This window comes from Astatotilapia calliptera, chromosome 23 (assembly GCF_964374335.1).
Source record: "Astatotilapia calliptera chromosome 23, fAstCal68.1, whole genome shotgun sequence".
Lineage (NCBI taxonomy): Eukaryota > Metazoa > Chordata > Actinopteri > Cichliformes > Cichlidae > Astatotilapia > Astatotilapia calliptera.
The window spans coordinates 21,486,900-21,513,767 of NC_137443.1; the positions used below are offsets into that span (position 1 = coordinate 21,486,900).

General features: G+C 40.0%; 1 protein-coding gene across 2 annotated transcripts in view; it reads left to right on the forward strand.

The window, feature by feature from the left end:
• LOC113016477 (zinc finger protein GLI2-like) overlaps positions 1–26,868 on the forward strand; it is a 93,901-nt gene that overhangs the window by 45,012 nt on the left and 22,021 nt on the right. For both annotated transcript variants that reach the window (XM_026159321.2, XM_026159322.2), the window contains exons 3-5: positions 7,298–7,403; positions 17,861–18,063; positions 20,495–20,677. In XM_026159321.2, coding sequence (XP_026015106.1) covers positions 7,298–7,403; positions 17,861–18,063; positions 20,495–20,677 — 492 coding nt within the window. The remainder of the gene's footprint in view (positions 1–7,297; positions 7,404–17,860; positions 18,064–20,494; positions 20,678–26,868) is intronic.

Here is a 26,868-nt window from a genome sequence, read left to right on the forward strand (position 1 = left end):
CGACTGTTATGAATGGGGCATTAACTCGAGCTGCTCTTTCAATCAATGGGGCCCTTTAGTGCTCTCTCGCATGCACACCGAGCTGCTGTACTCGTGCAGTCAGTCAGAGGGTAATTATACCGGAGCGAGCCAAATTACAGCCAGGGATGTCTGGGACAGTCGGAGAGGGCGGTCACAGAAAGCAGGGAGACGAGGAGGGAGAGAAATAGAAAAGAAAAAGAATGAAGATGAGAAAGGCAAAGCAGAAGTCCACAGAAAAATTGGAGAAATTTCTCTCTGAATTGTGACAGAAATACATTTATATAAAGAAATAACAGTACAGATAGAGACGGGGAAGGAAAGGTGTCGACACAGAGATGGCTATAGAGGTGTAGGACTTATAGAGAGAGACAGAAATAGAGAAAGAGAGCAGAGAGGAAGGGAGAGCTATAGAGGCAGATAGGAGAAATACAGAAATAGAGACATAAACAAAAATAAACAAGTTTACAGGTAACATAAAGACAAGAAAATTAAATACAGTAATGACTAAGGTGACAAGAAAAGGCAACAACGTGACAGACTGACACATGAACAGATAATACAGATTGTAATAGAAAGAATCATTGAAAGAATGAAAACACAGTGAGAGAAATAAAAATACAATCAACAAATAGAGACAAATGCAGGGAGAAATGTGGGTACCGGAGATAGGAAAAGACAGCATAGCAATGAAAACATTATCTGAGGTTACAGCATAAGGGAGGAAAATGCAGGACACAAATAAAGATTAAAATAGGAATAGAGAGAGAAAAAATGATAACAGAGGAAGATATATAAATGTTTCAAAATAAATGTTTAGGCAGATGTTAGGATTTATGTGAGGAGCTGACTATAGAAACAAGTAAGAGTTTAAGGCATTTACAGATAGGAAGGCTGGGATATATAAAGGCACAGCCGGTGGTATTGAGAGCTATGCAGAGCCATCGAGGTAGATAACAAGTGACAGAAAAGAAAGAATTAAAAGAGAAATTAGGTCAAGAAATAAAAATGGATTCAAATGTTACAAGTCAGAATAGAGATAAATGGCACTGTCAGCAGGATGGATGTAATAGAAATAAACACTAATGTGCATATATATATATATATATATATATATATATATATATATATATATATATATATATATATGTAGGAGAAGATGGTTACCACAGAAAAGTGTGTGTGTGTGTGTGTAAAAGTCAAAGAAACAAAAGATGCAGTTATAGGAATTAATGTGATTAAGTAAAGAGGAAAGACATGACAGAGCAGGACTGATGGGAACATGTAAAACAATAAAGAACAGAGATCATCATGAGAGAGGGAGAAAGCTGTGGAGTTAATAACAGAAGTGGACATAAAAAGACAAATAATACAGATGAAACAGACAAATTTGTCAGAGAGACTGATATCACAGAGATGGGTGGAGTGATTCACGCCTCCATTTTTAGAACTGACTTTTGAAAAGTCAAATCAAATCCTCTGATTAATATACTGTACATCCGAGGATTGGGATAGTTATTTATCTCTTTTTTGTGTGGGATAGAAATAGAAAAGTAGAGATGGGGTTAGGGAGAGGTGGAGACGTAGCTGTGGAGATGCATAACAGGAAGGAGATAAACAAATGAACAGAGACATAACAGAAAACATAGCCAGGAAAATTAAACTTCAGCCGGATGGATAGAAGAAGAAAGAAGAGAGATGAGACGAGTTTCACAGAGAGAACAGATTAGAAATAGAGACAGAAATGGAGCTAAAAGAGATTAGAAGGGACATAAAGAATATAAAATTAATATATCATCAAACTGGCAATATGAACAGAGATAATGGAAGGATAAAATGATGTTAATTAAAGACTAAATAGAGATAAATACAGGAAGAGGGGTGTCCCTAAATAACAACGATCTAATGAGACATCATTAGATAATATAACAGAGATAGGAGAAGATGATTACCACAGGAATGGAAGTCTGAGTTATGTTGACAGGAGGTAGACAAATAAAAACAAAGGATCAAAAAAAGAAGAGTTTATAATGTTGTGAACGGAGATAAAAATGACAAGAAAAGAGATAACCTGTGATTGAAAAACTGATACAGAGGAATTGTAGAGATACAAGGACATAAAAGAAGACCAAATGAAAAAGAAGAAAATGAAATAAATAAACATGGAGATATATTTGGATATAGAGATGGCTGAAAATAGCTGTAGAGTCAAGATATAGAGCGAGTTAAACAGTGACATAAATAAAAACAGCAGATGGAAGTAAATTTAGGCAGAAGGATGATTAAAGAAGTTGATTCGTGGCTGTGGTGGCTGCAAATGGTAACAGAAAATAGAAACAGAAATTCAAAACAGACATAAGACTTAAAAACATAAATACAGATAACATTTGTGGAAGGATTTCAGTGTTTTTGAAGAGCTCCAGAGGTCCTTTAAATAGAGATCAGTAGAAATCAATAAAGGTATCAATAAAGCATGAACAAAGACACTGACAGTTTCCTCTCCGCTCCACCACGTGCTGCCGGGGATCGGTCTATTTACTGGTGTAACCTCTCTGCAGCACTTCGCTGCTCGTCCTCTTCACAGCTGCTGCCGTCTGACTTTTGAATGTCACGTTTGGAGCCTTTAATTAATGTGAAGCACTCCAATAAAAACACGCGACCGCGGGGCTTTTTCCACGACAAACAGCGAGGAAGAGGAAGGGGCGGCTTCGCCCTTAACACGAGTCAGTCATGACTGGAACTCACAGGAACAGATACAAGCGTCTTCACTGCTAACCACAGATCAGTTTCACCCATTTAAAGACTTTTTTTTTTTTTGAAATCCAACTTGAAACCAATCAATAAAAAACTAATAACCATCAGAACTTTTTCAGAAGAGGAGGAAAAGTAGGACTCTCCCACCTGTGGTTCATTAGATTTGGCTTGTTTGTTGAGGTCTGCTTCATCTTCATCATCACATGAAATATTAGGTAAACACAGGTGTTACTGACCACATTATCAAACTGCTCTTAAATCCCACAGAAACATCTTTAACACTGTAAGTAAAACCTGTTTGTCTCTTTCATGCCACACTGAAGCAGAACTTTGTTCCTGACGTTTCTTCATCTTCTCTTGTGTATATCATAAAGACCTCGGTCTTGTTTGGTCACACTCTCTCTTTGTTAATAAAATGTAGGAACAGTCAGTGCCTCGCCATGTTGGAGTTTCACATAATGCTGTTTCATTTCTTTTCACTTCAAAATGCCCATTTAGTGTCTACGCCTCCATGTGCACCACAGATACGGGTCCTAGACCTCCAAAGTCTGTGTTAGGGGGTTGGTGGGACAGCAGTGGTATGTGTTGGATTGTAGCTCCTGGTTGGGCTTAGAAACTAAGATGTCTTTATTAAATTTGTGTTCAGTATAGGTTTAGGCAATATAAATGACTTTCGGCATGGAAAACTACTAGTTTGATTTAGGAAGAAGTCTTGGTTTGAGTAATTAAGGATGGGAATTGATAAGATAAAGATAAAATACGGTTCCATTATTGATATCAATTATCGATTTGATTCCTCATTTAATTGGAAAACATTTTTCCGTCCATTACTGTCTCCTACTCCAGAAATATGATACCATTTTTAAGTTTTAAAAATGTTAAAATATTCAAGTTTGCTTGTTCTGTTTATAAGAGCTTATATGACCTTGCCCCGCACACACTGGGTGAGTTCATCACGTTTAAATCCAATATCAGTAGAAGAGTAACCACAGCCTCTAATGCACTGTCAATTCTAATAAAAAAAACAAAGTAAAGCTTATTTACGATAACCACGTTAGGACAACTTATTCATTGCAAGCACACAGGACTAAGAATAAGTTGCTTTTTCTGAGTGAGCAACACTAATTGTTTACCCACTGACAAACATTTCAATTTCTACTAAATTAAAAAAAGATTTGTGGTAACTTATTATTTTTAATTTTGCTTACATACGAATTGAATGCAACTAAATCACTTTATGTTTTATCATCCTTGAACTTGAGAGATTTCTAGTGCAACACTTAATATAAACACTGTATGTGAGTGTGATTCACAAAAAAATAATTAAAAAAAACTCTGGTTACAGAGTTCAAATCAGAAAATTGCTGCTTTCGATTCATTTCTCTTCACTGCCATTTGTGTCTCTTTGCTTTTTGGTCTCTTGATTGAACAAAGAGGCATCACCTCAGATTTTTTATAGTTGTGGTGGACTTTATTTTGCTGTTTTTTGTCGTATCAGAGACTAAACCAGCTCTCCACTGAGTTTTGAAGCCAGCATTTGATTAAACTCTCTGTGTTTATAATGTCTCAGCTCAGCTGACGGTTTATACTGGTACATGCTGTCATTTTTGTGGCATTTGCATTTATTAATACCAGATGTGTTTGTCAACGTCAGGAAGCAGGGTTTAGTCTTCCGTGATGACTACAACAGAGTAGAATGAAAGAGAAACACTTTCTTGTTTTTTTCTGCGCTGTTTCATCGTAATGAGACACTGCTGAACTAAAAGCTGCTCTTCAAGAACCCTGGGACTCGATTAAGGGAATAAATAAAAGTTATTTGCCAGAAAACCATATTCCAAAGTTTAATGTTGCTCCTTTGATTCAGAGTTTCAGTTGCATGAAGCCATATCACAGTCCTTCTCACCATATAACCAGAGTTCACACTCGCCTAAATAAACTGAACTGAGTTTATTTAACAAACGGGTCAGTTGCGAAAGCACCAAAACAACCCATTTAGCGTCTTTCTTAATTCCCCCTCGTGCTCTGATGAGTGACAGCGATGACCCAAGCACTTCATTCAGAGACATTTCCACACTGAAAAAGTGAAAGCAGTCACTCATTCCAACTGTCGGCGACAGGAAACCGGCTCCCTCCTCAGCAGAGCCTCTGAATCGCGTCTTCCTCCAAAGCAAACACGGCCCAAACGATGGTGTGACAAGGCTGAGCTGGTCGCCTGAAGGAATCCAGCCCCCCGTCCCTGCGGGCCCCCCGCGGGCCCCCCGCGGCTGGCCCAAAATGAAGTAAAGTGGGCTATTTCTGCAGGCGTTCAGGGACCGGGGCTGTCCGTCACGCTGTCAGGGGCAGAGTGAGAGGAATGGACCTGGAATGCTGACTCACTCAGGTCTGAGGCCCCTAGAGGCCCCAGGAGGCCACGTTATCCCTATCCCGCTCGGTGGAGAGCAGATAATGATCCGTGGCCCTGACCCCGCCGCTCCCAAATCCCAGGTCACCCTGAGAGATTCCCGCAAGAGCGCCCGCAAGAGCGCCCGCGCGCGCGCGTGTGTGTGTCACACAGGAAGAATTTTAATGCAATCCAGAGATCAGCTGGCTCACCTCCTCCTCCTCGCTCTCTGTCTTCTTCGTCTCTGATCCGGCAGCCCGGAGTCGAGACACACCAGGATGCAATTAGCAGGACGTGAAAACTGCAGCGAGGACGAGCGAGGAGACGATGAGAGAACCATGTAGAGAGAGAGTCAGGCAATGCCCTCGTGGAGCTTTTCCAGATTAAAAACCTGAGAAAAATGTTAACAAGAAACATAACTCCATAAAGCTGAGCGAGCCACCCCCCAAAAGGCTCTGTTTATGTGGTGGTAAAATAAAGACACGACATCTTCTGTGGTTTCGTGTTATCGCAACAGCTAATTAGTTCTGATGTTTTGGGTAAACTTCCCAGATCCGAGAAGAACCCATGAAAGGAAAACAGCGCCTTAATGACAAATAAAAAGGGCCATTAAAAGGATGCTCAGAGCTTGTAAAAACAAACGGCTGGGTAAATGAGAAGCAGGAATGCACCTTTATTAAACACAACCTGGGCTTTGTCTTCATGCTTATCTGACACAAACAGTTTTTATCTAATGTAAGAGGAATCTGAGTTTACAGGAAAAAGTTAGATGCGTTTGGAAATTCTGCTTGTATTAAAACAAAACGACATCTGTTGCTACAGTTATTAGCTTAGCGTTGCATAAAGGCTGGAAATGTGGAACCATTAGCATGGCTCTGCTAGAATGCAACAAAACACCAATCAGCAGCTGGTTTGTAACTTATCTTTTGTGGGCAAAGTCAACATTTTGTGACTTTCTGTGACATCAAAATTAGATTTTCTGTTAGCTAGTCATTGTTTGTAGCTTAGCTACAATTGTGGATAGCTTTAGAGATTTTAGCTAATGCCTTTCTTTGTTCTTTCACAGCCAAAGCTTGCTACAAAATCACTTTGTCAGCTCAGGCTGTCTTGCTTACTAACAGTTTCAAATCTCTCCTGAATCATTTAGCTTTGGTGTTGTTTCAGCATTCACTTCTCAATTTTTTGAACCTCAAGCATGCAGCATGGCCAGGTTGAAGACACCAGTCTATTGTCATTTTAATGATAAACCAGTGGAATGATACAGAGGTCCTTAGATTATACAAAGGGAGATGTTGTTTCCTTTCCCTGGATGATAGCAGGTATTCATCCATCATGTACTATAGAATCAAGGGCCCCAAAGCTTTAATTGCCTTATGGGAAATGTAGGCTCCAGCGTTTTTGGAGCTTGACTCATGCCTCGGATGAAAAAAAAGTCCAGATACTCTGGTCTTTGTTGTTTTAAGTTTTTGGAATTACACCTCAGTAATTTATCCCAACACTGAGCCGACAAACACAGATCAGGAACCATGCATCCGGCTCTTCAATCCCAGAAACAGAAAGCACAGTCACACAATTTCCTCCTCCAGTAATTATGTCCGGAAAAACAACCAATAATCAGTCAGACACATGCACTTGTGTTTACACCCGACACAGGGGGAGTGTGTGGACTCTGTGTTGAGTCAGTTAAGGGCTTTAGCTGTGTTTTATGAGCCTGTTTGGAGCTCCAGAGGAGACTCAGGCTGTTTGGATGGAAAGAGCGTGAGTAGAAGAAAGCATTTTCCCGGCGCTGTCAGTCCCAGTTTGAGTCGGGGCTGCAGCTTCCCTCCACACAGTCCATCATCCCGTCTAGTTCAAAGACCGTCTAGCTGCAGGTCTTTGTCAAAAGCCCAGTTGGATATCTTTTATGTTCAAGATGTAGGATTTCTTAGGACAACTTTGATTATTTATTTATTCCACTTCTCTTGTGTGATAGTGCCAATATTTTACACGAAAGTGCTCAGCTTGCTCTGAAATTCATGTTGCTTTATTGTAGCCCTTTTGCCTTTGAAATTTCTCTCTTCTTTTTTTGAAGTCTCCTCTCTCCCGCTCTGCCTTCCTCGGCTAACTCTCTTCTTCTTCTTCTTCTTTGCCTCTCTGTTGTTGCAGCCCCCCACCACATCTTCCCAACCTTCCACACGCCGATCCCGATTGACATGCGCCATCACGAGGGGCGATACCACTACGAGCCTCACGCACTCCATGCCATGCACAGGTAAGTGACCGCCTTCTTCTTCTTCTTTCTGGGTAATTATCTCCAAAGAGGCTTCTTCACTAAACTGGCTTCAAGTCATCAGATCTTCTTGATGCAAATAGTTATTTCATATTCAGTTACTCCAGAACAGTACAGAGGTTGTTTTTTTCTCTTTTTTTTTTTTTAACTCTGGAGGATTTGCTGTGATAGCACGCTAGCTGATGAGAGCTGAACGTTTGCCAAGTTCAATATCAAAAGCAGATGACAACATGCTGACTTCCAAAGTGAATAATCAATGCTAGTTCCTAAATTTCCCCTCTACAGCCCTTGTTTCCGATACAGTTTGATTATGTGGGCAAGCTTTGCTCTTCTGGCTCCAGCCGTCTGGGGATGAAACACTCTGATGCTTGAGAAGTCTGAAGTTCAGCTGCTCGGATCCAAACTGGTAAAAATCTCACTGAGAAGAGAGGAAAATATTCTCCTTTAATAGCTGAGGTGCCACTAAGCAAGGCATTTTACCAGCAGGACGAAGATTTCCAGCTTTAACTGAGGTTCCCTGTTTTCAGCGGTGTTGAAAGTATTAAAGTTTTACTACACTGGAAGTTTTTGTCCTCAGTTTGATACAAGATTTACGGACTTCTTATGTAAATGCAAAGCTCTTTAAAGATTGATGTTTTCCTTTTAAGAAATAAGTTATATCAGATCAGGTCTACCAGTGAAAAATAAGAATAAACATGCCCACAGTGTCTGAGTGGAGTTACATTTATGGCTACTACTAGCTATATTTATTTCCCTTTCTGTTTCTGACTAAGTGAAAAGTTAAATAAAATTTAAGTTGGATGGTGTCAATCTGCAGCTCGCTCCATTAGCAGCGATCGGCAGGGCCGGATCCATCACTGATGACATAATACACCCCACCTCCGTCCAGCACCTCTTTATATTCATTAATGGCTTGTTGTGGAGCTAATCTGTGTGGTGCAGGCCGTGTTGCCCCCGAGCTAGCACCGTAATTAAACTCCTGGAGTATAGAGGTCACAAAACAGGCTTCAGTGCTGGTGGTGAGTCCGACTTCTGGGTTGCAGTGAGGTTCAGTCGCAGATGAAATCCCATTTATTTTCTCTAGGGAAATTCACTTTGTTGAGAAAACACAGTGTCGGTTTTGTTCTTGCTTTTATTTAAAAGTCAAACCAGAATTTTTCCTCTGAATTCTCCAAAACCTATAACCGTGCAGCAGACTGAATGAGACTTTGGTTTCACTTCATTTCACAGTTTGAAAGACTCTGAAAATGTGTCTGGTTTAAAGTTGGTTCTCAAAACAGCGGTTAGGAAAGTCACTCCTTACGTTTTCAACTTTTATGGAGAGCTTTTGATCAAAATACATGAGTTTCATCAGCAGCTGGAGTCATTTGCAAGGTCAGGAATGAACTTCACAACAGCTTTGCAAACTCAATCTGCTGATGAGGTCCATTTAACACAATTTAAAACTCCAAAAAGACTTCTAAAGAAACTTTACAATAAAGCCATTATCCCACAGGAACTGGAGCCACGAATTCTATCGGAATCTTAAACCTCCCAGCTATTTGGGAAAAGTCATTGAGATGTCAGGTTAACCCCAATGGGGAACAGAACTCTTTCAAGTGGTGAAGTCAACCATCATCCATGTCCAAACCGCCTTTGACTCAACATATTTTATATGTAGATACATACTTCACTGATCTAGGTTTTAGCGTTGTTTCTGTTTCTGATTTTTATTAGATTTTCCTCTAAAAGGATGATGGGTCCACTAGAGGGTTGGACCATGTGGCTAACATGTTCCATTGATTGTCTGTCCGTAGATGCCTTGGTCTCTTGGGGTGGTTGAGGTCTGTTGAAGTGATATCTGATTAGGATGCTTCTAGGTGAGGGATTTTGGGTATGTCCTCCTGGGCAGACCCGGGACATGCTGGAGAAATTATATCTCTTGCCTGGCTTGGGGATGGGAGAGGGAGGTCTGGGCTTCTCTGCTTAGACTGCTATCCCTGTATCTTGACCCAGATAAGTGTATTTTTATTTGTTAAAATTAAATTCACTTTTATTTATTTAACATCAATTCACAACAACAGTCATTTCCAGGTACTCTAGTATCTAGTATAGTAAGGTAGAGAGAAAACCCCACCGATCATAAGATCATCTGTAAGCAACACTATGATGATTCACTCTTATTGGTAATTACTTTAATTGCAGGATTTGAAGTTTAACTCGGGACCCGCCCACTACCCTTTAGATGAAGTATATGAGTCTGGTGATGGCTACTTCATAACATTAACTGTCAAGACAATATGTAAACGGCATTAAGGTTAATTAAGGGTCTGGTGATAGATGGCAATATCTGAGATTAGTGACATTCAGGTGGTTCTGCAGGTTTTTTCCCCATTATTGCATTAAATTTCATAATTATTGGAAGATTTATGTTTGATTTAATCCATCACTATAATTTCATGTTGGTCTCTTCGAATGAATTTGTATGTAAGGAGCAGCTACACTGGCAATCCCAATTAAAACAAGAGAGAAACCAGGAGGAGGGTATTTGTTTTATTGACTTTAAACTAGAGCAGAGACATTATACACAGTCAATGGGACAATCTTGAAACACTAAAGATGGTTTTCCTACCCCTGCCCCCAAAGAGCTAGTAAAAAAGCCAAAATGGGAAACCAATCCTGACACATTAGAGGTTTATACTTGTTTCAGAAGTAGCTGTAATGTGTTTTCTGTTTTATAGGTGTGTGTTTTCTTTATTGTATTTAGTTTTAATTATTGGATTTTGAATCATTTTAAATTTCACTGATCTGCATGAAACATGCTAAAGAAACAGAGTTTGATTAATGATTACTTGACTGGTTTGTGCTGCCTCTTGAAGACTGAAGTGGAGTATTCCTGCTGTGTCCCAAATTAGAATAAGGACAAATGTCTTCTCCCAAAAAAATACATCGTTAGCAGGAGTGAAGGCCTGCTAGTGTTAGAAAACCTGTAGTGAAATAATAAAACTTAAAGTATTTTAACAAAAACAACAAACAGAAACTGCACGTCTTAATTGTAAACTTTTAAGAAAGTGAGCTATATAAAATCAGGCAGGGGGCTGCCGCATTCGTGGCACACTTTGAACAACGAGGAGACTTCAGAGTTACTTTATCACCGAAGAAAAACTGGCGGCGGGACAAAAAAAGTCAATAGAATCCTCCAAATAGTACTCTTACATTTAAATTCACAGATTTGATGGTGATGCATACTTCGCGCCTGGCGGAAGCAGGGCTATTCATCACGCCGGCTGGGAGAAGGGAGGGAGGGGGTAGGGAGGGGATGGCTGTCCGCGGACTCGGCCACCTTGATTAATGTGATTTGATCTTGACAGTGGACCCCTAATTCATCAAGACCTTGATCTAGCTGTCGCTCCCCCCTGCCTGTGCCAAATTCACCTAATTACAGGAACATTGCGCAGCAAATTAAGTGCGGTGTCATTTGTCGCCTGCCGCGGCACTTTATTACACACTCGTGGCAGCGTGTCAGAGGTCCCCTCCTTGATTGTCTAACATGACATCTTGCCGCCGTCCCCTTTATCATTGTTTGCATATACCGTAATGAGAGGGCTGGTTATTTTGTCAGGCCTGTCATAAAAAGCAGCCGAGGGAAAGCTTCTTCTTTTTTTCCCTCCACCGGATGCACAGGACGCTTTTTCTTCCCTCGCTGTTGCCGGCAGATGACAGTAAGGCAAGAAGGTTGCAGATGAGGAACACTTCCTCCTCCGTGATGGTGTCTCTGCGGACGGAGCAAGTCTGCAAACAGCATCATGTATAAGGCAGGGATCAGATCTACATATTGAAACTTTTGGTGGAACAAAGTAACTTTTTTGAGAAGACATTTTTAGTTCTGTAGATGGGGCAATGAAGGACACTTTCCTCCTGCTCTACAGTTTACCTGCTTGTGCGGCACTTTGACACAGTCCACATTACAAAGTGATTCACAGGGGCAAGAAAATAAAACTTAAGAAAGATATAACAAAAGACTAAAACTCAAGCAAAATCAGGAAAGTCTTTACCCTAGAAGTTGCTTTTAAGATCAACTTTCCTTTAACTTTAAAGTAAGTTTTTACACTACCAATCTGAGTTCCTGGAGATCGTTCCAGACGTTAGGGTCCTGTTATTTTTCTGCTGGTTGCTTGACTCAAACTACAAACCTCTCAGAGATGTAGCTAGAAAACATGCCATTTAAGGCATTAGAAATAATTAACATCTTGCCATTTCCAGACCATCCAGGCTAAAGATGGGAAGTTTTTCCAGTTTAAATGAAGAAAATCTCCACTTTATGGACATGCATCAGTATGTATGAGACTGGACAGATGGAAAGCCTTCTTCAGGGGAGCCAAAGTAGAATAAGGGGAAATTGATCTCAGACAACATGGAAAAAAAGATCAGAATTCTTGTTCCAAGACATTTGTTAATAGATTTTTTCTGCAGCAATGGAGAGTAATGAAAGTTGTAAAATACTAAACTCAGTTCTTTCTGTCCTGGTTAAAAGCCCAGCATCTCAGTTCTGTTCGATTGGATGGGTTTTTTTTAGCTGCCTTTGTGTCTGTAGATGCTAAACTCATGATGTGCTGGACAAAACTGAAATTAATATTGAAGCTGATACCAAGATTTCCAAAAGTCATAATTTTATCAGAGAACCAGCTAATGACAGAGATTTTCAAGTTAGAACCCAACAAGAAATTTCCCTTCTATACCTTATACACTGGAAAATGATAAGCGAGGAGTTACAGCAGCTCATGAGACATGGACTTTGTGTTAAATTAAGCTAAATGCTTCCTGTTGCTTTTAGTGTCTTCTTGATGAGCTAACAGTATGTGTGTTAAAAATTCGACTCAGATTTTCCCTCCTTCATTTGTGATCAGTTGTAGTGAGATAATAGCCTGCTCTTTGTTAAGCTAGTACTACCATTGTTCCAAAAGATTCTTGTTGAAACTCTTTCACCATCTGAGATAACAGTTTGTAATTAGTAGTTAAACACAGTATTTTTTAGCAAGTTTCAGCTAGTTTCAGGTGACTAATTTCATTTTGATGATTCAGTCTGTTCATTTGGAAAAAAAATACTGTCCATCCAGCTTAGAACTGAGTTTTGTAAATTTGTCAAATTTGTGATCGACATGACATTGACCAATCAGCTGAAAGGAAGAAAAATTGGGTCAAAATTCGTACTCGTAAGTTGAAACTCACACACAGCCAGGGAAGCGCAGAGTAGTTTTTTGCTTTGTGTCTGTAACCAGACCTTAACAAAAAGAATTTGTAACTTCTGCAAATATTTTTCACAAACAAATTTTTTTACACACACAAATTCTCATCTATAGATGCACGAACATAAAGTTTTCAGATATTTTGGTTTACAAGGTTACAAAACTAACTAAGCATTTGATTTACAAGTACAAAATATTTATGACAACAATTTGAGCCAATAGTTTATCAAGGTGTCTTCAGCAGTAACTCAAATTACTTGAAAGCACAACATATATAAAGAAAATAAATGTGGCCCAGAAACAGACTCCTGTGGCACACCACAACTAACAGATACCTAAGAGACACAGTTTCACAGCTATATAACAAAAATGAATACAATGTTCATGTTAAAACGGTACCTCTGTCCATACAATTTTTCAGCTCAGAAAAAAGCTTCTCAAAGTTTTTTTTTTCAATTTCAATTTAAAGCTAGGCTTACATCTGCTTGTTAACATTGATTTCTATTATTTATTTGTCATTGCCTCACATGTCAAATGGAAAACACAGTTTTAATATTTAATAGAAAGACATCCAGAAAAATGTTATTTAACAATAAACACAACTTCTACACATCAGTGTGTAGACTCAATTTCTAAACTTATCCATACTTCATTAAAATTTGGTTTTTAGAAACGCTCATAAATAAAATAAATCTCCTCAAAGCTTTAAAGAGAAAACAAACTGAGGATGAAATGATGAATTGACTTCTGAAGCAGGCCGTGATTTGCAGCCCCATCTTCTGTTTGTTTGTATCTAGGTCATTTCTTTTACCTCATGAGGCGTTTGGGGGTTTCAGGTTGGCGATGGTGGAGGAGGTGGAGGGGGCATTGTTGCCTGTTAAGTTTGAGAGGTCTGCTTCACGCAGCAGACTCATAAACCTACAGTGGAAGTTTATTCAGTGGCGCGCTGCTGCACGGCGTGATTTATCTAAATCAGAGAGCTCGCCGGGCCCGACACCAGAGACGAGAGTCACTGTCACACTGTAATTCATCTCTGGTGTCATCCATGTATATGTGCACGCACACACTCACAAATAAAACAAAAATAAACAGAAGGATGCAGAAGAGTCCATATAGCTCAGATGCATCTTTTACTGCACAGGAGTTTTTGAGGATAAAAAGACAAGATATGAAGATATGCTGTTCATGTGGAGGTTTAACTGTGAAAAATTAAGCAGAAATGAGTCATAATAGCATTAGAGATCAACTCAGTGAAACTGATGTTTCAGAGTCTGTCTGCCAGTCTGTTACCTCCAGTTTAAAAGCTTTGTAAAACACAGGAGCAATCACGGCTCGGCTGTTTTTTATTGTCTAACTTCATGATCCATCAGCAGCACTAACAACTTGGGAACCAGACGAATCCAAGAGCTTATGTGCAGAATGCCTCTGGCCCTCCTCCTGTTCAAACCAGGCCAATCACAGCCATTTATCTAATATAGAGTAGGCCTAAAAAACAACCTAGATGGCTGCTGCTGATATGGCCTTTTGAATCTGCCGTTATCCGGTAAAAGAACTGGTTGGCAGATTTCCTCTAAGAGAGCATTTAAATGTTTTTTGTTTGTTGATAAGAAAAACATGCTGGTTGCACTGTGTCCCACATCCTGCTATACTTCTGTTCTTTAGCTAGGTAAAGATTAATGTGTATAATAATGCATAATAGTGCACTGTAAGCTAAAAACAGAGCAGAGGGGGTGATAATCAGAGAAAACATTCAGAATTTCAAGTTTAAAGTCATTAATTTGTGCTAAAATTAAAATTAGATTATTTTTTACATAGAAAGCATTAGATTTGCAAAAACAGTCTCAGAAATCATCAGACATAAAAGTCAAATTTATGAACTTTGCCAGGTTAAAATGACACTGCAGTGTATTTTGCCTGCAGTTAATGGCCTGATTGCTTCTACTGTAAAATTTAACATTTTAATATCTGTGAGCACTAACTTACCTTTAAAGCCGGTTTCAAGTGGCCATTAGAGGAACTGCACTTCTTTGCGGCGCTGCATTTTTCAGTTGAAGAAGTTGCCGCTTCATTGCATGCAGTGATGTAAAAACTTTTGAGAGTTCAGAAATGTGTGTTGTACATTTAAGTTGAATTAGATCAGATTTGAATGCTTGCAGATAGAAAAGCAGCTGTAAAAGAAGTAACAGTAGATGAAAAATGTCTCCCGATGCATAAAACAAATTGCGCTCAGTATAATTTGAAGAACTGAGATGTATACCATAAGATTACATTTTTTTCTCACGAGACAGAAGACAGGGATCCTCTTTGTAACCACCACCTATTTCCGCCTCTCCCGGGCGGCTCCTTCCTGTCTCAGCCTGCTGCATGGCGCCAAACCAGGACACGCTTCGAAGGTGGAGCATTGTGCTCAACCTGCAGCCTGCTGGCACCTTCTGAACATCTGAATATTACATGACTAGCTCTTAGTGTTCTTAAACAAAGCTTTCAGGTTAGATTTAAAGAGAGAAATATTTATATTCTCATCTGATTCAGACTGTGATTGTTGGAGGAGCTTGTTATCATGGTAAACAACCCAACTTAGGCTGGATTCAAAGACAGACAGGCCTCAGGCTGTTACATGACGAGAGTGTTAATATTTCAAACAGACCGAGGGGCTGATTATGTTTTTGGGTGGAAAATCAGATCTTTATTGTGTGCATGGGGAGACAGAAAAACATTGCCTCAGTCGTGATGCAATCCAACGCTCTGGCTGTGAGGCAGTCAAGTCTTTGTTGGATGGACGGACAAGGGAGAGAGTGTATTTTTAATGAAGCAGCCATGTGAGAGATAGAAAAGATTTGGTGAACGTTAAGCAGAGGTCGTCGCACAGATGTGGAGATGACTGACTGAAACATCAGCTGTGGGTTCAGATTCAAACCACTTGAATGAATAATGATAAGAACTTTTTCATTTTGATTAAATGTTCAGTAGTTTTATTGACATTTCTAACTTTGAAATTGGTCAAAACCCCGAAAGGTCTTTTGAGTCTGTGGTTAATAAGAAATAAAAGAATTCTTTTCATCTAGCTGAGAAACTTTCCTCCTTCACGAGAGGTTTTTGCTGACACCGATGATTGACTTTGGCAGCGACTCTTTGAAATTCCGCTGTCGTGGTGAAACATGAGATCAGCACATTTTAGTTCAATTAATACTTGATGATAGAACTTTTATTTTCTCTTCCTGCATCATGTTCTCCATTAACCATTGGCTTTCAGGATAAAATTTCTATTTTTTAAAACACATGCTATGGTTTAATCAAAAAGTGCACCTTCAAACTATGAACTCTCTCTTTCTCTTGAATTACTCATTGATTTTTACCACTTTGACAAAGCCCCTCTGGACTTCCAAGCACTTTGGAAACCTGCTGTATTTTATTTTATAGATATGTTTAATACTATCACTGAGGACATAGCCAAGATAGACCAGGAACAGCCACACCTAGCATAGAAAAAAGCCTGGCAACTCAACACAATGAAGCCCGTTACAGAGCTATACATGTACTGACAGAACTGGAAGTGCATCCAGTGAGTACTGTTTTCTGATTGTTCGAGGAAGTTCTGCTTCAACAAATCCATACAACTTTTGCTCCAACTTATACAAAATGCTCCAGAACCAGTGGAATTCTAATGAGCCCAAACCTGAGTCACAATCCAAAGACGAAGTGAAGAATAAAGTGAAATCAAGCCAAAAGCCAGTCCTAAAACTATGAAGTTCAAAACTAAATCTGCAGTCAAGTCCTAAACCAAATACAAAGTCAAAAATAAAATTATAAGATAACCAACTCCAAAATGAGTCTAAAACCCAACTCTAAACTGGAGCAAAACCAGGCTAAAAGTATGTGAGGACCAAAGACACGTCAAGAAACTAGTTTAAAACAGCTGAAAATCCAGCTGTTTTAGCCAAACCCAGCAAAAATCTCCAAAGCCAAGTCCCAAATGGTCCAAAGGTGAGCTGAAAAACCTAAAATAAAAGTCCGTATGTAATCCAAAACCATGTGCAAAGAGGTTCGAAATGAAGTGCAACGCCATGTTAGAAATCATATAAAAAGGAAGAATAAAATAAGATAAACAAATTAGTCCAACACCTGATCTAAAGCCAAGTTCAAACCACAGTGTAAAACAAAGTCCAAATTAGAATGAATCTAGTCAAAAATGTATGAAACTAAGACCGAAGACAACAGTGAGAGTGAAAAAACCTCAAATAATGTCAAAAACAGTCTAAACTATGCACAAAGCAGTCCGAAGCCAAGTTAACACCTAAATATGAAATCAAGAATAAAACCTGGCATTACAAAGTCTGAAACGTATCTTAAATCAAAGACAAAGTGGAAGCTTGTCTAAAACCAAGTGCAAAAGCAGTGTATGGCATGTGTAAAACCAAGTACAGACATGCAATCCAAAACTCGTGCCCTGATCTGAACCTCATGGTGTCAGTCTGAGATGAAATGACTGTGACAAGCAAATCTGACAGAAGAACTCTGAGAACATCTCCAGTTTTTCAAAGCTTGCTCACTTCACATTTAGTAAAAATATACTTTTGTGCATATATTTGTGTAACTCTGAAGTTCACAGATTCAGGACAAAGGTGTCAGCTTTGCATTCTTTTATCAGGCTCATCTTCCCCAAAACCGCAGAATCAGCCGTCTTCCAGATAACCTTACACAGGTGAAAGACGCCCACAAAATGCCCCGTGGACACAAGTGTAATCTGTAGAGGCTGTTCTCCTCGCCGTGCAGCACTTCCTCCCCCACTGTCTGCTCGTCCCATGACCCTGATCTCACCCCTTCCTCCTCCTCTCCCAGATCAAAAGCTCGATAGAGGAACCGCGTTAGACGTGATATCACTCTCAACACTCTGTGTACACTGAGGTGGATGCTGGGAGGATTGGGTTCGCAGGTGGATTACTCACCGTCACCGCAGGAGTTTGTGGAGTGCGAGGGCGCTTCAGGTGGTCGTGTCAAAGCGTGCTTCATGTTGATGGCACGCAGCTTTTAAGGGGGGAGATCCTAAATCTGGAAGCTAACAAGTATTATGTTTGTATATCCAATTCGTCTTTGCTCCATTGTTACAAAAGTGTGAACATAACCTCTGGAGCTGGTTGCTGATTGGGTTAAAGAAGTGTAAAGATCAACTGCAGTATGCAGCAGTTTGCATATAATTTGTCTTTTCTGTTCCAGCCCTGCAGGTTTGGCCGGCAGCCCCGTCATCTCCGACATCTCCCTGATTCGCCTCTCGCCAGCTGCAGTGGCCACGGGTGACTCTCCCTTCAGCCCGCCTCACCCCTATGTCAGCCCTCACATGGAGCACTACCTGCGCTCTGTGCACAGCAGCCCCACCCTATCCATGATCTCAGCGGCCCGAGGACTCAGCCCTGCGGACTGTAAGTTCACCCATCTTCTCTTTTTTATCTATGAGACAAAGAAAGACATTTATTTCTCTGTCTGCTTTTACTCTTCCACGTTGTCCAATCAGTTTTCAGGGGACAAATTCAATCTATATTGTTGTAAAATGTAACATTATTTCAATGGATTTTTAAGCTTTATACATCATTTACACATTTTACCATCTTTGCCTTAGTTTAACTTCAGGACCTTAAAATCCTTATTTACTTTTATATAACTGTTTTTCACTGCCATCTTCCCAAGCTGGCAGACAAAACAAATACGAGTCAGTTAATATTTTTTTGTGCATTTTCATAATTCATTCACGCTTTGGACAAATCACTTATTGGAGGATCTCTGCAGATTATCAGGTATTGGAGAAGGATATTTGCTTTGTCTCCTTCTAATTGTGGATACATGTAACCATTTTAATATGTCTAACTAGTCTTTAAGCTGAAATCAAAAACAAATCCCAGCTAAACTGAAGCTTATCTAATCCAAGTGTGAAACCAACTCCAAAATCCAGTCAAATGCCATTCAAAACCATGGACAAAACCAGTCTAAAAGCCAAATATAAAAACTAATAATACATTTTTAATTGGTTTCTTTCTAAGAAACCAAACTGCAGGCTCTTAACATTACAATATAAGTGCCTTGAGGTGACTTTTGATGTGAGCTGGAGCTATATGAATAAAAGTATACCAATTGAATGTACCATAACCAAGCCAAAAACTAGTGTATGAGAAGTATCTTTTTAAAAATGTAGATATTTTAAATTCTTTTGAATAAATCCAAAGATATGAAGCCATATCTTTAACCTTCAAGCCAAATAACCTCCAAGCATGTTAGGCTAGTTATATTTTGTATTTATCATAAAACTTTATGGTTTTATTTCCACTGGTTGAAAACTCCTTTGGAGCATCGTTAAGTAATATTGTGATTTTAGAAGGAACTACTTATGACTCAGTCGGCAGTCTGGGTTTGAAGTGTTTGGTGACATGTTTTGGGGTCTTTCTGCAGGGAAACCTTGACCTCCTCATCCTTCCACATTGATACTAAGAGGATTCTTTTAGAAACACTAAGTTGAAATTGATAAAACAGTGCTGGCAAACCCTCAACAACCCCCCACCCCTCCTCAAAATCTACCCGGACGTGATGACAACTCTTTCCTCAGCGCTGAATTACAATAACAGATTGGAGCGCGGTGGTGGGACGGGGTATAAATCTTCTTTTACAGTCTGTCAGTGGTAATGTGGCAAACCTTTTAATGTGAAATAAGCAGCCGCGCCTGAGATCGGCCCGTGATAAAGCTGCACCGAAGGAGAAAAGATTGTTGAAAGACAAGGTGTTGAGTTTGGAAATGAAGACTGCTAGCCTTCCAGGTGACCTCTTTATTCACCTCAGCATGGAGATGTGACTTCCTGTTATTTTCACATCGCTGTTAAAGGACACTTTGGCAACAAAGAAATGTAATATGTGAAAAAAAGTCAACTGGAGCCCGTTTAAATAAGCATCTTTTTGTTTTTCGGAGGTTCTGCAGTTTTTAACCTGCTGGCTCTCTTCCTGCACTGCGTCTCTTTTCCCACAGCTTCATCTGATTAACTAGCTCTCTGGTCATCATTCAGAAGTTTTTAAGGTGGAAATGTGATCCTGTGAGGGCGAATTAAGGGCAGCTACTTCAGCTATGAAGTCAGCACGAGCACGGCGTCTGCTCTTTTTTACGCCCAGAGGCCTGATGTCGTCTGAAAGATCGATTAGGACTCGAGCAAGAGGTAGAGAGCCTGAAAAAAGGGAGCAAGACACAATGTGAGGACGTGGAGGAGAAAAACAGATTCATAATTCAGACTTTGAGGTGCTGACACATTTAAAAGGATCTTACTATGTGCAGATGTTAACACCAATACGATTCACGAGTTTGCATTATAAAGTAGCTGTAGGCTGCCTTTAAAATCTATAAACTAGATTAATTGGCAGATTAATTAAGTGGCTGCAACCACCTTAAAAACTGAAGAAAAAGTAGTGAAATTAGGTAACTAAACTCATGATGTGAAAGTTCCTCCACTGTCCATCAAAATAATCAGTAAATCAGAACTAATATTTACACTCCGGAGTCTTTGACCTTAACATACACCAACAACATAAAGACTTGTTTTCCTTGTGTGCCTGAAGAAATGGGGGGTTGGTGGGTGGGAGCACCTACACGGGCTGTTGCACATCAGCGATCCAGCTCCACCCCACTGGCCCCTCTCCCCATTCAGAGATCCCCTCAGTGTGAGGCACCAGGAATTTGCCCCTCTCCCCCTTCCCTCCCTCCTCCTGTTTAGCCATTCACTCCATCCCTGCATCCATCTATTCTCCCTGTCCTAATTTCCTGTTCTCATAGCTTTCTTTAACTCTGCTCATTCGCACCCTCTCTGCTTGCTCCTGCAGTGGCCCACGAGCATTTGAAAGACCGTGGGCTGTTTGGACTTCCTCCTCCTCCACCTGGAGCCAGTCCGGCTGAGTATTATCACCTAATGGCGAGCCACCGGAGCCCCTATAGCGAGCTGCTCATGCAAGGGGCCGGGGCCACGGCGGGGGCCCACCTGTCTGACTACATCGCTCCCATTGATGGTGAGTACCTCTGAGATTTGACTTGAAAGGTTTCCAGCTGCAGTTTCCTAACTTCTCTAAGCCCCTAGTTTTGGTTTTCTGGATTCCTGTGATTTTTAGGCTAAGAAGTTCAGACATAGTACGATGACAGTAAATGAAAAAATGTGAAACTGCAGTTTCTGTCATTACCAGTGGAAGGTGCCTCCAAAACCGAGTCGGTCCCCATAGACTGCCATGTTACAATGTCCAGCTTTACAGCAGTGATGCACCCATACATTCTATTTAACTTCGGCCTTTTGCCCCAAACAGGTCACCTGGGTGTAAAAAAAAAGAAAGGAAAGGGGGCTTTAAAATATCAAGGATATGAGTGACAATGTACGCCACCGTATGCTTTACGCAAATGGTGAAAATGTGTGGAAACAGTTTTAAAGTTGAAATAAAACCTACGTTTGAACCTCTTTTGGCTTTTCATATTGTTGATTTTGACTTTCCAATCCAATGTATAGAAAAAAAAAGTAAACCAACATTTCAGTTAAGTTTTTCTAAGTTTATCTTATTTGTTTTGTCTTTTCTTTGGGAGATGAATCACAAACTACAAGTGTATCTAATCTGAGTTGTATATATTTCTGATAACAAACAGTGTATCTGTGTATCTTATGTGTTTTTATAGGTTATTTGGGGTGTTACCGTGTTGTGAGCGTTATTTCAGGTGGCAAATCCTGTATCACGTGAAAAGTCAGTTCATCCAGCTGACTAAAGCGGACTGTAGAAAGGTCTCTTTTCCCACCAGCCCACCCGGCTCTACCCAATGAGCTGCTTTGACCCCGATTAGGGAGATGAAATTCGTATCACGTTGGAGATGAAACAGAGATCACAGGAGAGGTGTATAAATAAAAAAGCCCTGTGTACATTTTTCATGTCAAACATCTTCAAACATCTGAAGGGCTTCAGGTATTGGACATGTGCTGAGCAGCTCGCCTCCACACCAGGCCTCCACCAGCACTTTTCCGTAAACATGGAGGACTTATTGTGGTGCTGTGATATTTCCACTGTGGGGCACATTTGGCTGCAGTAGGTATATTTAATGTAATGGATGCCTGCTTTGATCCGGCGCTTTGCTCTGCGCCTTAAAAGGGTACCCGTGTCTGAGAGTGAGACTAATGGTGGAGGGGAAGTCCTGGTGATGAACACCAGAAAACTTCATCTGTCTGAGTCATTGTGATAATACCTGCCAGCTTAACGCCTCTGCACTTGCACAGATGTGACATTTCCTGTTAGTGTTTCTCATACAGTAAATTTCTAACTGGGTTGTAGGATATTTATGGCCATCTTCCTGCTCATCCTTTACTCACCTTTGCTTTTCTAGGTGCTTTACATAACTACTGTGTGCCACAAGACTCATATAAAAACACAGCAGGGAGAGAATTAGGTTCCTCTGGAAAAAAAAATCTTTATAAGAGATGACTTTTTCTAGAATTGTGAGGCGAAAGATAGAATTCTGGTTGTTTTCCTCATAAATCTGGCTTTTTCTGTCAGAAATCTAAAAATTTTCTAGTAGAAATCTGACTTTAATCTCAGAATTTTGAAAAAAAAGTTATGGGTACCCATCAATATATATTTTTTATTGGTCATAATCCCGAGCAGGTGTGCTGGAAGTGTTAAAAACAAAACTGGAGTGTGAGAGTATGAGAGCTGTTGATTTTTAAAAAAATATTATTGTTGGCCTGTTTTTGACTCTCGTGTCTGGTGTGGATGCACGTATATATTTATTTTTTTGCTTTTTTATTGGGTTTTGTTCTAGGCACATGCTTAATAAGCAAACCTTGAGAAACTAGTTGATGTTACGCTTCAGAAAAGTCTCAAAAGTTATTCCAATGCTACTCATGGATTTAGATTGATTTATCTGAAGTGCAATTATGGATAACATTTGTAACCTGCCAAGGGACTGCATATATAAATTGTCTTTAAGCTAACTTTGCAGCAATGCATCAAAAGGCAACATTTGTTAATATTGCAATTTTCCCTTTCAATTAAAGTTTAAATAAAAAACAAAACAAAACAATTACTCTATACTCCTCAAAGCAATAAGCTTATGCATTGCTTTTCAGCTGGTAGCTGGTTTCCAGTACTTATTTCAGGCCAGTGGTTGCCTTGGTAACCCGGTCACATGTGATACTTTTCCATTGGAAGTTGCTTTAATTTATTGTTAATTTGTTGCCTCAGTGATGGGACTGATAATTCCAACAGCTATGTGGCGAAGTTGGTGACCTTCATTGACATTGGATAGTCTCTCATTGCTGCATAGCTGTTCATACACTCTTTAGTAATATTCTATACAGCACTAGTTACACATTTTAACCATCCACCATGTTTTGCTCAAAAGGGTTTTAAAGGATTCTTCAGGACCTCGTGTGTTTCATGACTTACCTGGTTAAGTAAAGGTTATACTTACTCGCTGCAACATCTTGTGCTACTAACTGGTTTTATACAAAAGTAAAGATTGTCACCAGTTTAGCTTCCATTTGATTTCTCGTCAACACATAGATGTCTTTCATTAATTTTGGATGATTTGGATTTTAAAGTATTTTGAAACAGTAAACACACTTATGTTAAAAGTCTACCTTTAAGTAACCAGGTCGTGTGTGACTGCTGCATATATTTGCTGTCTGCTTGGAACAATCATTCTCACCTTCTTCTTTCCAGTAATATATGTAAATTCCAAAGCAGCTCAGGAAGTCTGAACTCATAGAAGAAAGCACAGTGATGTTTCCTCTATAAATGAACTATAATGAGCTTAAAGGACAGAACAACACATTTGCGTGGGAATTTTAGGTCTTTACATTTCTAAAACCTTTACATGTGGTTTCTTGCTGGAGTATCCTGAGGCTGTAAAATGAAAAGGAGAACTCCAGGTTGTAACTTGCAACCAATCTATGAGGTCCACAATGACACTGAAAACAGAGCACATCTGAAATTAAATATAAAAATACAATATATAAATGTACAAAATAACTGGTGACTTTAGGCCTCACCCCAAGTTTTACAGTGAGTGATACGGTTGCCTGCTGAGCCGCTCAACGAGCCGTCAGCGTGGGTTAAACTCTTCCCCACAGGCTTGTGAATGAGCTCGCTGTGTTATGGTGTTGGAGGCCAAAGTTGTGCTGCTGAGAGCTAAGGCAGGCTGCCAGCAGCGTGAAGCCGGCCAGCCGCGCTCACTAAAGCTGTCATAACTCAGTTTCCAGCCGTCCCGAAACACTATGCAGGCGCAGGAGCCAAAGCAAACGGAAAGCACGTTTGGCTCCGTCTCGCCAAAATGTCATTGTTAAGATATTCACTGAAACTGTGAGCAGGGAGCAGCAAGATCACTCTACCTGCCAAACACGGTGAAATATTTCCATTCTTAGAAATGAGGTGAGGAAAGCTGGTGATGTTTGAGAAAAACTACTCAAAAGAAGCAACACATAAGGTATCTGTCTAACAGGAATGCTGTCTAAGATGCTTTCTTCATATTCATCTTCTGTGGTTGCACTCAGTCCTACAAATATTTAGTTTTCCGCAAATCTGTTACCAGGCTTTTGGTATCAGAAGGTTTTGATTGGTTTGTTTTGGGGCTTTGTTAAAGCTGAGTAAAGATTCAAGGTGGAGATATTCAACACATGCAGCAGATCTACTAATTTCTGTTTTAAGATCTTTAAATCAGTTTTGTGTGTGTGTGGGTGAACAATTCCTCTCGTGTCTCCCTATCTTTGACACCATCTGTGGTAGTTTCATGTTGAATAAGTAAGCTCGAAGTTTTTATGTTTTTGAACGTAATCTTTCACACCATCAGATCAGTTTTGTCTTCAGTTTGACTTGTTTATATTATAATGATTTAAAAACTTTCTGTTACAAATAAAACAGTCTCACGCTGCAGGTGAAAGAACAGAAACTTGGCAAAGTCATAACATGAGATTTTATTTTATAGTGATTACATCTTTATTTTCATGAGAAAAGGCATCGAATTTACTCATCTGTTACACGTTTTCATGGTTGATGGTCTGGTGTCTTTTTATTAGCTCCAGAATGAGAGATGTGCAAAGTGCAATCATGTAAAGTTAACCCAGAGAGCCGACACATCTGGGCCTAATCCGGGCTTCTTTTGGCACTTGTCGTGCTGGCGAGTGTCGTTTCTCAAAAACAGAACATCCTTGACCTCTGGCTGCGTTGTGGCAGCCATGCTAACCCCATGTTTATGCAGTCATTCAAGGCCAAAGAAAACTGCAGATGTGGGCCACATCTGGGCCAAACATTCGCTTCTAGCTGGGAAGCATCTTTGACTGGTTTTCCTCATATTTATTGCTCACATAAGGAAAATATTTTTGGCTATCATTTAGTCACTTTTGCTTAAATGTTTATTTAAAATTAACAGATGTCATAGTTGACAGACTCCTTGTGAGTTTTTTTAAGTGCTTATGTCAAAGTTTGACTCCAGAATAATCGAAAGTTTAAGCAGCTTATTGATTTTTATCTAAAGTTTATGACTTTCCTTTAATTGAGAGCCCCCCCCCCTCCCCAAAATGTTTTCAACACACCTCACCCCCCCCCCTCCCCAAAGCAGCTTCTAATATAAATCACAATGGAGAAGTGGGGGAGGCGGCAGTGGCAGCGGCGAGCGAGTCGAGCCGGGGTTTTCCATTGGTCCATTTATCAGTGGAAGTGGCACATTAATAAACACATCTCCCCAGAGGTGAGAGGAAGTAACAGAGATGAATATGGCTGCCAGTCCTGAACGGCGTCATACGAGCCGCTGCCGCCATCACCGATAACAGTAGGAAAAAAAAGAAAACCTCACCCCCACCACCACCATCAGCATCAGCATCAGCATCAACCTGGGCTTTATCTGAGCTTCGTCTGGTTAAATGTCCAAATTAGCATCCAGCAACACCGGCCGCCCCTCAAACAGTAACAAACCTCCAGAGCTAAGATGTCCCTCGAGAATCGAGGAAATGTTTTTCCTCTTCTGTGGATTTGTTAGATCATCATTCAAATTCCATATGTCCCAGCATAAAGATGCCTCCTCCTCCTCCTCAAGTCTTTAAACAGGTAACATATGCTGCAGGACATACTTGGAAAGACCCTCTGAGCCCCATCGTTAATAAGCACGGCAGTGAAAGCAAACAAAGCAGAATTAATTGCTTGCTGAGCTCCTCGCTGTCGCAGGAAAAGCTCAACGTCAGAGCCTCTAGTTTCTGAGCCTTGGTGACAGGAAGTGAACCAGATGTGCTCCAGGAGTCCCCCCAACTGTTTCTTTGTAAGGAACAAGGACAGATTTTAACATTTATCTTAACAGCCCTTTTCCAAGCAGCATTTAGTGTCAGGTGTCCAATACAATGCTTTAATGTGCTTTAATTAACTCAGTTTTTGAGAACATTAGAGCCACCGTCAGTGGTGGAAAACTCATGGATAAACTCTTTCTTTAAATGTACATTTTTTAAATATTCCCATCTTTGAGGAAGATACCAGCTTCTTTCACTGTTATTATTTGGTAATTTGATGTGCAAAAATAAAGGGCAACTTTTAAGGCTTCCATTTGTTTTTGAGCAGCAAACAGATATGGCTGTATGCACTATGTAGACTAGCCTAAAAACAGCATGTTGCAGATTAAGACCAGATTAACCTGCCACATTGTAGTCATTACCAGGGTTTCAGAAAACGTATTTGAATCTTCCCAGAGGCTTAGCTCTATACATGGTAATACCCACCATGATGTCACCCATGAGCTTGTTAACTCATATTTTGAAGTATTGTCTTCAGCATTGGGCTGTTTTTTTTTTTTTGTTTGTTTTTTTAATCCAATTCACAGGGAAACGTGATATAACGTGCATATCTGAGTTTACCACCATTTCATTGACAGAGCTCAGAGATTCCAAGATTGCAGAGAGGGAGACACTGACACAAGATCTTTTAGGGAAAAAAAGAATTGAAAAGTTTATGAGCGGTAACAGATGTCATTCAGGATAATAGTGCTAATTATAAATATTGCTGATACCGTAATTTGTCAAATAATTGTGCTAATCTATGTGATGCACCGTTACAGTTTATGGGTGCAGCTTGCTAGCCAAGCTATACCAACCAGCATTAGCTCATAACTTCTTCCCATCCTTTCATTCAAATGTGGTCTGACTCAGAAACCCAACATGGAGATTGTTCAGTCTGCTCACTTTAAGGGTTCA